This window comes from Rana temporaria, chromosome 2 (genome assembly GCF_905171775.1).
Source record: "Rana temporaria chromosome 2, aRanTem1.1, whole genome shotgun sequence".
NCBI classification, from domain to species: domain Eukaryota; kingdom Metazoa; phylum Chordata; class Amphibia; order Anura; family Ranidae; genus Rana; species Rana temporaria.
The window spans coordinates 363,938,773-363,952,417 of NC_053490.1; the positions used below are offsets into that span (position 1 = coordinate 363,938,773).

The 13,645-nt window shown below is 42.6% G+C and overlaps 1 protein-coding gene across 1 annotated transcript in view; it reads left to right on the plus strand.

The window, feature by feature from the left end:
- Positions 1-13,645, plus strand: part of SORT1 (sortilin 1) — a 132,457-nt gene that overhangs the window by 85,085 nt on the left and 33,727 nt on the right. The window contains exons 10-14 of the mRNA XM_040337651.1: positions 3,940-4,095; positions 4,185-4,291; positions 5,811-5,913; positions 6,031-6,199; positions 11,263-11,453. Coding sequence (XP_040193585.1) covers positions 3,940-4,095; positions 4,185-4,291; positions 5,811-5,913; positions 6,031-6,199; positions 11,263-11,453 — 726 coding nt within the window. The remainder of the gene's footprint in view (positions 1-3,939; positions 4,096-4,184; positions 4,292-5,810; positions 5,914-6,030; positions 6,200-11,262; positions 11,454-13,645) is intronic.

Sequence of the window (13,645 nt, forward strand, 5' to 3'; positions counted from 1 at the left end):
TCGTTCTCCGCCCTCATCCTTCCTTCCTACCGAAGGTTGTATCCAGTTTTCATTTGAACCAGGATTTGGTATTACCATCCTTCTTCCCTAAACCTACTTCCAGAAAGGAAGGGTTGCTGCATACCTTGGATATTGTCAGGGCCATGAAGGCCTATCTTAAAGCTACAAAGAAGATCTGGAAGACAGATGTGCTGTTCATTCTACCGGATGGGCCCAAGAAGGGGCAGGCAGCTGCAAAGTCCACCATTTCTAGGTGGATTAAGCAATTAATCACTCAGGCCTACGGCTTGAAAGGGTTGCCTCCTCCAGTATCATTAAAGGCTCATTCTACTAGAGCCATGGGCGCCTCCTGGGCAGCACACCACCAGATCTCTATGGCTCAAGTTTGCAAGGCGGCAACCTGGTCTTCTGTCCACACGTTTACAAAATTCTACAAGTTGGACGTAAGAAGGAATACTGATACTGCCTTCGGGCAGGCAGTGCTGCAGGCTGCAGTTTGAGACCCTCGGATTCCGGGGGCTCCTCTTGTTCGAGTTAAATTTAAAAATTTTATTTTTCTCAACTAAGTTGGATTTATTATGATTTGAGTATTTCTCTAAATTAAATCCTTTTGTCTTGGAGATGTTCTCCCTCCCCTCATTGTAAGCATTGCTTTGGGACATCCCATATAGTAATGAATGCCGCTCTGTGTCCCGTGATGTACGATAAAGAAAAAGAGATTTTTAATACAGCTTACCTGTAAAATCTTTTTCTTGGAGTACATCACGGGACACAGAGCTCCCACCCCTCTTTTTTGAGGACCATTTTGGGAGGCATACTGCTTGCTACAAAACTGAGGTACTCCTCCTATGGGAGGGGGTTATATAGGGAGGGGCATTTCCTGTTTGAGATTGCCAGTGTCTACACCTGAAGGTACTCCATATAACCCATATAGTAATGAATGCCGCTCTGTGTCCCGTGATGTACTCCAAGAAAAAGATTTTACAGGTAAGCTGTATTAAAAATCTCTTTTTTTTTCACCTTCATGTATAGGATGCATTAAGGTGAAAAAACACAAGAGTTTACAACCCCTTTTACATCTTTGTTTGCCAGTGTCCAAACCTCCTGAAAGCTGCTGTATAATAACCCAAATGTTTAACAATTGCTACATTCGTGTCCCTTACTGGACTTATAGAAAGATTTACTGTAAGTACAAGAGACCCTGTCCCCAGATCCTTAAAGACTAATCCAATATACAGTGCCTTGCAAAAGTATTCACCCCCTTGGCTTTTTACCTATTTTGTTACATTACAGCCTTTAGTTCAATGTTTTTTTTTAAATCTGAATTATATGTGATGGATCAGAACACAATAGTCTAAGTTGGTGAAGTGAAAAATTGGAAAAATATATACATAAAACTATTTTTCAGAAATCAAAAAAATAATTGGCATTCACTCCTTTTTTGTTATGAAGCCCATAAAAAGCTCTGGTGCAACCAATTACCTTTAAAGTCACATAATTGGTGAAATGATGTCCACCTGTGTGCAATCTAAGTGTCACATGATCCGTCATTACATATACACACCTCTTTGAAAGGCCCCAGAGGCTGCAACACCTAAGCAAGAGGCACCACTAACTAAACACTGCCATAAAGACCAAGGAACTCTCCAAACAAGCAAGGGACAATGTTGTTAAGTACAAGTCGTCAGGGTTGGGTTATAAAAGAAAGAAAATAAATCCAGATCTTTGATGATCCCTAGAAGCACCATCAAATATATCATAACCAAATGGAAAGAACATGGCATAACCGCAAACCTACCAAGAGACGGCTGCACATCAAAATTCACTGACCGGGCATAGAGGGCATTAATCAGAGAGGCAGCACAGAGACCTAAGGTAACCCTGGAGGAGCTGTCAGAGACTGGTATCTGTAAATAGGATGACAATAAGTCGTACGCTCCATAGAGTTGGGTTTCATGCCAGAGAGGCCCGATGAAATCCATCATGGCATGTTTTGAGTTTGTGAAAAGGCATGTGGCAGACTCTCAAAATGTATGGGGGAAGGTGCTCTGGTCTGATGAGACTAAAATTTAACTTTTTGGCCATCAAAGAAAATGCAGTGTCTGGCGTAAACCCAACACATCCCATCACCTAAAGAACACCATCCCATCACCTAAAGAACACCATCCCACAGTGAAATGTGGTGGTGAAAGCATCATGCTGTGGGGATGTTTTTCAGCAGGTGGGACTGGGAAACTGGTGAGAATTGAGGGAAAGATGGATGGTGCTAAATACAGGGATATTCTTGAGCAAAACCTGTACCACTCTGTGTGTGATTTGAGGCTAGGACGGAGGTTCACCTTCCAGCAGAACAATGACCCCCAAACACTCTGCTAAAGCAACACTTGAGTGGATTAAGGAGAAATATGTAAATGTGTTGGAATGGCCTAGTCAAATCCCAGACCTCAATCCAATAGAAAATCTGTGGTCAAACTTAGCTTGCTGTTCACAAGCGCAAACCATCCAACTTGAAGGAGCTGGAGCAGTTTTGCAAGGATGAATGGGCAAGTGGTAAGATGTGACAAGCTCATAGACTTATCCAAAGCGACTTGGAGCTGTGATAGCCGCAAAAGGTGGCTCTACAAAGTATTGACTTTAGGGGGGTGAATAGTTCTGCACATTGACTTTTTCTGTTATTTTGTCCTATTTGAATTTTGTTTTTTTATTGTGAACCAAACAAAGTTGTGGGCATGTTCTGTAAATTAAGTGATGCAAATCCTCAAACAACCCATCTTAATTGCAGGTTGTGAGGCAACAAAACGCGAAAAAGGCCAAAAGGGGAAGGGGGGTGAATACTTTTGCAAGGCACTGTAGCCTATTGATTGATTTATGCAATTACCTTAATGTCCCTGGCAAAGTCAACTTTCTGCAGATGACAAATATTTTTAGATTTCTGGGCACTGCCATCTTGGTTTTAATCCCTGCAGCCTCAGCAGACCCAAAGCCTTTCACTCAAGTGATGCTCTTGAATTCGCAAAATGTTCGAAAAAGTTTTTTCATTCAGCGACTGTGCCCTTGTTAGCTGTCAGAGCCAGTATAGCTAAAAAATAAGTGTAAATGATGAAACATCAGTGGCAAGTTGTATTGTTTTTTAATTGCTCATTAGCTGGAGTGGGCAAGCAGGCACAGACTAATGTCTCCTTCGATAGAGCCCATCAACCTCAGATGCCAGTTCTAAAGAAGCTGAAACAGCATAGGAAGCAGATTGCTTTTTAAATGGTGACAGTGCTTGGCAAAGGCAGAAGCTCTTTAAATAAAGACCAGCAAGAGCTGAAATGCAGAATAAAAAAGTGTCTCTAAGTAGCTGGAACAAGGCATAGACAGGGACTCTAAAACTGGAACCTTACACAATCTGCAACTTCTTAGATGAAGGTGGCTCAGACAGCAGCTGTACTTTGTTTCAGTTGCTCCATAACAGCTAAGCTAAGGAACAATTAAAAAGTGCAACAGTTGCACAAATGTATTGCTGCTGAAGGTTGTCTGGAATGGTGCGAGGCTATGAGAGCTGCTGGGAAAGACAAGTGAGGTAGAAGGAGGGGCAGTAGTCAAAGACTGGCAGAGATCAGTATATTTAAACCCCAGAAATGTCAAATTTTTTGTATTTATTTATTTTTATTTGTTTATTTAGGAGAAAAAGGGAAAAAATATAGGTTTTAATGAAAAAGTGAAGAAAAACAAATGGTGCGGTATTTCAGATTTAAAAGCTGGTGACAGGGTTTCTTTAACAATTTATTAACCAATACTGTGTTAATTTAATTTGTGTCTTCTATTTCTGCATTGAGTTGAGCTTTAACTACTGTATGTAATGCTGAGATACTGAATACAAAGTCATGTTTAATAGCCAAATGTTACCAAGGAAGTGAGAAACATTGATAATTTATTTTGTGATTGTTTATTCAGACACAGGCTGTGGAACCATATATACATCTGACGATCGAGGCATTGTTTATTCCAAATCCTTAGAGCGACATCTTTATACCAAAACGGGAGGAGAAACTGATTTCACCAATGTGACATCCCTCCGTGGAGTATTCATTACTAGTGTTCTTGGGGAAGGTTGGCACTGCTTATGTTCATTGTAATTACCAGGTTTTAGATTGCAAATTTCTAACCGTTAATTCTGTGTACACCATTTATTCTTTCAGATGATTCTGTCCATTCTGTCATCAGTTTTGATCAAGGAGGGGAGTGGAACCGCATTAACAAACCAGTAAATGCCAAATGTGACTCAACAGCAAAAGACAGTGAGAAGGTAAGTTATGTCTCCATCACTGATAAAAGCTCTCTGTACTCTCCTTTCCTTCCTGTGGCCAAGCTATGGATGTTGGCAGTATTTACATATTCTTAAGACGTTAACCTGAGCTTAAAACAAGCACTCACTGACCTCTCTAATTGCTGGCACTATGGCACAACGTTTGTTCTTAAAGTTTACAGAAGAATCACTGTGGGCTTTCATTCAGTTCATTAAAAAGCAACTCTGCTCATCTCACCATGCTCTCCTTTCTAAAGAACCTGTTTTTTGTTTACATTTATAGATTAGTATGCTTCTTAGTCAGTTGGGATGGGGGGGGGGGGGGGTTCAGGGTCAACTGACCTGTTAAAGAAAACTACTACAGTGCTTCTGCTGTAATATTGTCATTGTTTCATGGTGCCTGTAGCTACAGAGGTCTGTGATTTGCATGCTTTTAAAGCCAATTTATCGCTAGTTACAAATCTGTAAATGTTTTAATATCCATAGCCTGGCCATAGTTGCACTTTAAGAAAACGATCTCATAGTGAGTCTGGCACTGTTTTTCTGATATAGCCTGTTTGGTCTTTTAGTTAAAGCAGTTGTATACCCTCATATAGTACTTGCACCTACATTAAGGCTTACCTGTAGGTGCTTGCAATATCTCCTTAAAGCGTTTGTAAAGGAAAAACATTTTTTCCTTTTTAAAATAACAAACATGTCATACTTGCCTACACTGTGCAGTTCGTTTTGCACAGAGTGGCCCCGATCCACATCTTCTGGGGTCCCTCGGAGGCTGTCTCTGGTCCTCCCCGCAATTACTCGCCACAGTCATGCGAGAGCTCGCCTGGTGGTCAGTAATTGCGGGCGGGCTCCCGTGATACAGCGAGCGGCCATAGCAGCTCACTATATCACTCGGCCCCGCCCCATCACTGGATGTGATTGATAACAGCGCCAGCCAATGGCTGTGCTGCTCTCAATCCATCCGCTCTAGCCAACCAGCGGCCAGGCTGAGTGGCAAAGGGGATATCGGGAGCGCGCAAGACTTTCGACGGGTCAGGAATGTAAAACGGGGGCTTTGGGGGGGGGGGGGGACCGGCGGCGGCAACACCAGATTTTTTTTTTTTCACCTTAATGCATAGATTGCATTTAGGTGAACAAAAAATGTATTTACAACTCCTTTAACCTACATGGTTAAGGAGATATTTGCAGAAAATCGGGCACTGATGTCTACGGAGCGCGCCTGGTCTTGAATTGGAGCCTGCCGGAAAGGCGCGCAGGGATCGTGCTGGTTCCCCGTGCATGCGCGGGAGTGACGTTCTCACCGCTCTGGCCAGTCACATGCTAATCATACTAGCTCACTATGCCTTTGCCTTGCAGGTTTTTTTATTTTTTATTATTATTATTTTGGGTATACAACCGCTTTAATTTATGTATTGACACTCCTGTTGTAGTATTTAATTTGCCCTTTTATATGTGTGCTAAAATACTTTGCTGTACAGTGTTTTATGTAATTGTTTCTCTTTACTGTGTGTATATACAGTGTAGTCTGCATATTCATGGCCAGTATAGTATATCACAGAAACTTGCAGTCCCACTCCCACCAATGTCTGAGCCCAATGCTGTGGGGATTATCATTGCACATGGTAAGTACGCAGGCATGTTTTAACTGCTAAGTGTGTGTGTGTGTGTGTGTGTGTGTGTGTGTGGTTCCCCCCCCCCCCCCAATATGCATTGTATCCACATTTATTATTTTGTTGCAGGCAGTGTGGGGGATGCAGTGTCCGTTGCTAGCCCCAGTGTGTACCTCTCTGATGATGGCGGTTACATGTGGACTCGTGTACTGGATGGCCCTCACCATTATGCAATTTTGGACTCTGGAGGGCTTATTGTGGCAGTACAGCAAAGCGACATCCCTATCAAAACCATTAAGTAAGAGCATAGGGCTTATGACGAGCAAAATGAACTTAAGCCTTGTACACGCGATCTGATTTTCCACAAACGGTGTCGAACCTTTGTCCGAAGGACGTTGGCCGGGAATTTGTCTTGCATCCAAACTCCAAAGACTTGTCGGCCAACAAACGCGAACGTAGTGACGTACTTCATGGTTTTTCAGCTCTTTAGCGCCACCCTTTGGGCACCTTCTGCTAATGTTGTGTTTGGTGAGCATTGCTTCTAAGCAATGCGGGTTTGGACTTTGGCTTTTGTCTGACGGACTTGTGTACACCCCTTTGGAAAATCTGACAAGACCGTTGTCCACGGAAAATTTTAAAGCCTGCCAGCCAACATTTGTCTGCGGAAAATCCAACAATTATTGTCTGATGGCGCGTACAAACGGTCGGATTTTAGGCCAACAGTCTGTCAACACACAATTCCTGACGGAAAATCCGATCGTATGTGCGAGGCTTTAAAGTGGAAGTAAACCCTCCTATCTTTTTCAGCCAAGGAAGCGGCCATCTTAGCCTCTGATCTTCAACTGCCATGATGCTGTATATCTGACCAGTTATCACACTAGCCATTGGATGGTTTGACGATTTGGTTGAGCGCACATCCAATGTAACGATTACATTCCCGGCAGGGAATGTGGGTTTCCTTCTGCATTCATTTTTTTTTTCAAGCGAGTCACTCCAACCTATTTGTTTCAGTGTGTGTATGTGTAGCGCACACACACACACACACACGCGCACACGCATGCTTTGCTGCCCGAGCAGTATTTGCATTTTTTTTGCACATAAAGTAACTTTTTAGGTTTAAAGATTAGTCAACCCCAAGCAGTATATAATTTCTGAAAGCATATACTTTCTTAAAACAGAGATTACATTGGTAGTTCCAATATTTTATGTTTACACGGTATTGGAGAAAAGTTTTATTTTTTTTCCCAAGCGCACATGTTCTGTAAAAATGCACTTAAGTTAATTTTGCATAGAATGCAACATTCCTCCTCGACCTCCAATTTTTCATAGGCAAAGTTTTTTTAAAAGTTCTTACAAGTAGTCAGTTTAGAATAATTGGTAAAGTATTCTAGCTCTTGACTCCAACGCGTGCAGCGATGTTACATGTGTAGCGCAACAAAGTAGGTAGAGAAGGTAGTCCCCACTAAAAGGGAGTACTTTTTTATTTCCCTGGAATTCAACTTTAACGGCTGTGCTTTTTAGTAATTTTTATAATCCTTAGACTTTGGGAGCATGTATTAACAAAAAAATGTAGACCTATTCTGATTTTTTTTTTTTTTTTTGCCCGACTCTTAAATTCCTCGCTCCAGCTGCCTTGCACTGTACCGTAAAGTGATTGCAAAGGTTTTTTTTTTTTTTTCAAATAACAAACATGGTATACCTGCGCAAGGGTTTTGCACAGAGCAGCCCGATCCACCTGGGGTTCCCCCAGCGGTGCTTCTGGCTCCTCTAAACCGGGTGCTCCCATGGAGAGCCGCTTTCTCTGGGGACACGGACACAAGTCCATTGACACAGACGGACTCAGCCCTGTCACCCCCCTCCCCGCTCTTGTGTCACTGGATTTGATTGACAGCAGCGGGAGCCAATGGCTCCTGCTGCTATCAATCTATCCAATGAGGACAGAGACAGTGGCTGGAGCTGCTGGACTCATGCTCGCCGCTTGAAAGGGATGGGTTCAGGTAATAAGGGGCGGGGGGGTCTGGGGGCAGCTGCCGCACAAAGTTTTTCACCTTGATGGATAGAATGAAAGACCTTAAGACTTTAATAAAAACGACCACTTGTCTTGTGTAAAAAAGCTGTCTCCTCTTGATGAAATTCTTTCGCTAGTGGTGATTCTGTTGGACATGTGCAGAAGTCTTCCGGTTGTCTTCAAAGAATTGCAAGCACGTGGGATACAGGACTCAATATCACTAAACAATATCGCATTCGATATGTGGATCATGGGACCCATTTGTTCAAATATCGCATGTGATATTAAAACACGTGGCTTAATACCGCAAAAACTGGCATAGTTAGTCTGGCTGTCTTTGTACTCCTCAGTTGCTGCCACACACGTTTGAAACCGTCTGAACCAAATAAGTTTCTTGGTCTCATCAGACCACAGGACATGGCTCCAGTAATCTTTTAGAAGAGGCTTCCTTCTGGGACAACAGTCATGCAGACCAATTTGATGCAGTGTGCGGCATATGAGCTGAGCACTGATGGGCTGTAACACCCACCTTTTCAACCTCTGCAGCAATTTTGGCAGTACGTCGATTTCCCAAAGACAACCTCTGGATATGACGCTGAGCATGTGTGTGCACTCAACTTCTTTGGTCGACCATGACGAGGCCTGTTCTGAGTGGAACATGTCCTTTTTAAACAACTGTATGGTCTTGGCCACCGTGCTCCAGCTCAGTTCCAGGGTCTTGGCAATCTTCTTATAACCTATGCCATCTTTATGTAGAGCAACAATTATTTTTTTTTCAGATCCTCAGTTCTTTGCCATGAGGTGCCATGTTGAACTTCCATTTTCGTGAATTTTAGGGCCAGGAAATATCTGGCATGGTGCGAGGCTAGGAAGCAGGAATTTTGCAAATATGTTGTGGGCCAGAGTTTGGCATTCTTCTTCCAGTTTGGAGTAGATCTGATGCTTGTCATGGGTACGATCAAGAGGCAGTGTTCTGCTTTGGCCATTTTCAAAGCCCCATTTATTTATTTTTCTCTCTTCAGTGCACATTTCTGTTCAGTGTCGCACACATGGTGCCTCCAGTTGGGTCACCTTTATCCTCACAGGATTTCAGTTGGTTTGGTGTTGTCTGTTTTACAGAGACAGCCTTTTTGAATCATTTAATGGCCTTCAATTAGTGTTGTGTGTTTGGCCTTTTTTTTTTTTTTTTAAGGTTGTGTTCTAAGTATCAGAATGGGTGTTTTTATTTCTTGCAAAGAACATTTTTTTTATTTTTTTTGATACTCTGCTACATGATCTTGCCAAAGGTTGTTTCAAAATTTTATCATAATCGGGGCGTTTGTTTTTTGTCTGTTTTTTTTTTTTTTTTAAATGTTTTTCTCTTCCCAGGTCTGTCACCGGGGGGACATAGCCCTTCACACATTAGTGGTTTTTCTAGCTGTCAAAATGTATTTGAAATTGTCTGCTGGATTTATTGTTTCTACTTCCTGATGGTCCTAAGAAGGGTCAGGTGATACCATTTCACAGTGGATTTTACCATTTATTGCTTAAGCCAGGGGTCTCCAAACAACCACTGTTGTGGTGGAGAGACCTTTTGTCATTAACACATCACCAATGTGCTTTGTGCAAAGTATCTCTCCTCCAAACCCCCTCTCCCCCCCCAATATGTTAAGAGAATGCATCCTGGTATAGCTCAGGAAGGGGAGGCTGCACCCCCCCCCCTTCTTTCCTGGCTAGTCGGCCTGCATGCCCAGATGAGGGTTTGTTATGGATTTTTGATGGCAACTCCCAGCTGACAGCAGCGATGACTCACTCACCGGTTATTAAAGTGACACTAAAGGTTCCCGTTGTTACCGTATTTGCCGGCGTATAAGACGACTGGGCGTATGACGACTCCCTAATTTTCCAGGAAAATTATGGTTTTGGGATATACTCGCCATATAATACTACCCCCTTCCTACTAGTCTTTCTGGAAGCTGAGGGGTAGCCAGAACCGCTGACAAACAGGCTTTTTTCAAATCAAACTGTGCCATTACATTACATGCCTCACTGTGCCATTACATCACTTGCCCCCACTGTGCCATCACTTGCCCCCACTGTGCCATCACTCACGTTTTGCTGATTTGTTTCCAGGCCGGTGACGGTCTCCGTCTGCTGCGAGCGTCCATGATTTGAAAGCCGCGCCTTCTTCTCAGCGTGTCCTGTGATAGGCGGAACACAAATTTTCCCAGCAGCGCCTCTGTTCGGTGTTCCGCCTATCACGGACGTCCTCTCGTCCGAGGATGAGAAGGTATCTGTGAGAGGAGGAACACAGAACAGAGGCGCTGCTGGGAAGATTTGTGTTCCGCCTATCACAGGACACGCTGAGAAGGAGCGGCTTTTAAATCATGGACACTCGCAGCACGGAGACTGTCACTGGCGTATAAGACGACCCCCGACTTTGGATGCATTTTTTTGCATCCAAAAAGTCGTCTTGTACGCCGGAAAATACAGTATTTGAAATAAATACGGTACTTGCTTCCACTGTGCAGCTTATTTTGCACAGAGTGGCCCCAATCCACCTGTTCTGGGGTCTCATGGCTGCTCTCGCAGCTCCTCCCAGCATTAGATGGCCCCCTCTGGGAAGTTTTCTTCCAAAGGGGTTACCTTGCGGGCGCGCTCCTGTGTCATACACTTGGCGTCCATAGACACCGAGTGTATGACACCTGCGTCATTGTATTTGACAGCAGCGAGAGCCAATGGCTGCACTGCTATCAATCTATTCAATCAAAGTCGGGACTCCAAAGAGAAAAATAGCGGAGACGTGCCCACGGAAATTCGAGGCTCAGGTAAGTAAAACGGGGGGGGGGGGGGGGGCGCTGGGGTGCCAGACACTGCAAGGTGTGAAAAAACATGAGGATATACAACCCCTTTAAGTAGACTGGCATGTGCCAGCTCCTAACAATCAGCTAAAACTTTTAAAAAGGAGAGTTACATTAGGCAGGTATTGGAATATAATTTTAGGCAAAATTAATATGTGTACTTTTTATTACAACTCATTCACTATAGGTAGACAGTTTACCTTTTTTATGTTCCTGCTATATTATAAGATTTGTATTAATTTCTTTAATGGGGGAACCATTTCATATCTGTAGTGTTGTTGTATAAGAAAGAATATACTGCATCTGCATTACCACAGTGCATAGTCAAAATAATCGGCATGCAACTTTTTTTTTTTTTAATTTTTGTAAAGAAGCATTTTGCAAGTATTTCTGATATTTGTGTTATATATATATATATATATATATATATATATATATATATATATATATATATATATATATATATATATATATATATATATATAATCTATCCATGTGCATTTGCTCTTACAGGTTCTCAACTGATGAAGGGCAGTGTTGGCTCTCCTATAATTTTACCACTCAACCTGTAATATTCACTGGTCTAGCTTCGGAGCCAGGGGCTCGTTCACTGAATGTCACCGTGTGGGGCTATGAACCAGGAATTTTTCGAAGAGTTTGGAATTCCTACACTATTGACTTTGCTTCCATACTAAATAAGACTTGTAAGTATCAAAGTATGTTTACTACAGTGTTCTTATAGCTCAGCCGTTTATGAAAATTATTATGATCCAGCACCAAAAGCTGACCTTTAATTCAGATCCCTTTTTCTGTTCTATAGTTTTTATACTCTTTTATAAAAGGTTTACATTTAAAAATGTTTTTATCACAATTTTATAGCGCTGATGGTACTCGTGAACATTAGGGCTGCTCGCAGCAAAGCGCAGTCAATATTTTGCAGAGCCGCGTTGCGTGCGGTATTAACCCTTTATTGGCCGCTAGCGGGGGTTAATACCGCACCGCTAGCGGCCGAATCCCGCGGCAAATCTGACGGTATAGCGCCTCTATTTTTTGCGGCGCTATACCGCCACCGCGCCTCCCGCCCCAGTGTGAAAGGGGCCTTAATGATTCTGTCCAGGAAAACAAAGCTCTGGCTAGAATGGGGGATCTCCAGCCCTGGCCTGGAGTTGGAAAAGCCTTTTCCAACTCCAAAAAAATTTTTTGCTCGTTTTTCAGAAGACAAAAAACAATGTTTTTTGCCCACACACGATCCTTTTAAAATTACACAAAAAACGACATTTTGAAAAACGACATAAAAAATTGAAGCATGTTCGAATTTTTTTTGGTCGTTTTTCAGAACATAAATAGAAAGTGATTCAGCGCTGGAAAATCAATAAAAATTAAACTAAAATGCAAGCCAGCACTGTAGATATAACTCAAAAATATCTCAAAGTGAATATGTAGAAAAATAGTGCAGCGCAAATAATACAATAAATACAATAATAAATCAATAAATAAATTTGGTAAAGTCCATAAAGTGCAAAGTGATAAAAGTGCTCCAAAATCAATGGTGATCAAAGGTGCAAATAATCTTCAACAGATCCGTGATCCACAGGAAAGGGTTAACCTCCACCAAGAGAAAAGGGTGGCCTCTCACCTCAATAATTCGACCTGTGGCTAGGTCAAAAGGCAAGAAGCAAAATCTCCAAAGATTGGTAATCAGCTTTACATGGGTTCAATTTCCAAAGAATCCACCAGATGGCACCAGCGGGCAATAAGCAAGGCAACACTCTCCCATACAGCAATAACATGGACCGAAAAGGAGTAAGAAGGACAATTCTAAGTGCTAACTGCTTAAAACGTTTAATGAAATTTAAAAGCATAAGGTAAAACACTCACATAATCCTGCACTCATAGACCGAGTGCAGGTATAACAGCAGTTACCGGAACGAACGTCCGGATCAATGTACACAGCTTGTTGGGTCTCTGTGAGGCAAACGCGGATGACGTCGACGTAGCTCCTCCCCCTCGTACGCGTTACGTCCCAAAGTGGGCGGGACTTCATCAGCGTGGGGCGGCCCACGCTGATGAAGTCCCGCCCACTTTGGGACGTAACGCGTACGAGGGGGAGGAGCTACGTCGACGTCATCCGCGTTTGCCTCACAGAGACCCAACAAGCTGTGTACATTGATCCGGACGTTCGTTCCGGTAACTGCTGTTATACCTGCACTCGGTCTATGAGTGCAGGATTATGTGAGTGTTTTACCTTATGCTTTTAAATTTCATTAAACGTTTTAAGCAGTTAGCACTTAGAATTGTCCTTCTTACTCCTTTTCGGTCCATGTTATTGCTGTATGGGAGAGTGTTGCCTTGCTTATTGCCCGCTGGTGCCATCTGGTGGATTCTTTGGAAATTGAACCCATGTAAAGCTGATTACCAATCTTTGGAGATTTTGCTTCTTGCCTTTTGACCTAGCCACAGGTCGAATTATTGAGGTGAGAGGCCACCCTTTTCTCTTGGTGGAGGTTAACCCTTTCCTGTGGATCACGGATCTGTTGAAGATTATTTGCACCTTTGATCACCATTGATTTTGGAGCACTTTTATCACTTTGCACTTTATGGACTTTACCAAATTTATTTATTGATTTATTATTGTATTTATTGTATTATTTGCGCTGCACTATTTTTCTACATATTCGTTTTTCAGAACATGCCTCAATTTTTTATGTCGTTTTTCAAAATGTCGTTTTTTGTGTAATTTTAAAAGGATCGTGTGTGGGCTAAAACGACGTTTAAAAAACAACGTTTTTAAACCCGCGCATGCTCAGAAGCAACAGGACAAGCCAGACCTCCCTCTCCACAAGGTCTCTGTAGCACTGTCAGCCTAAATCTCGGATGACCAGTGCCCCAGAGAAAA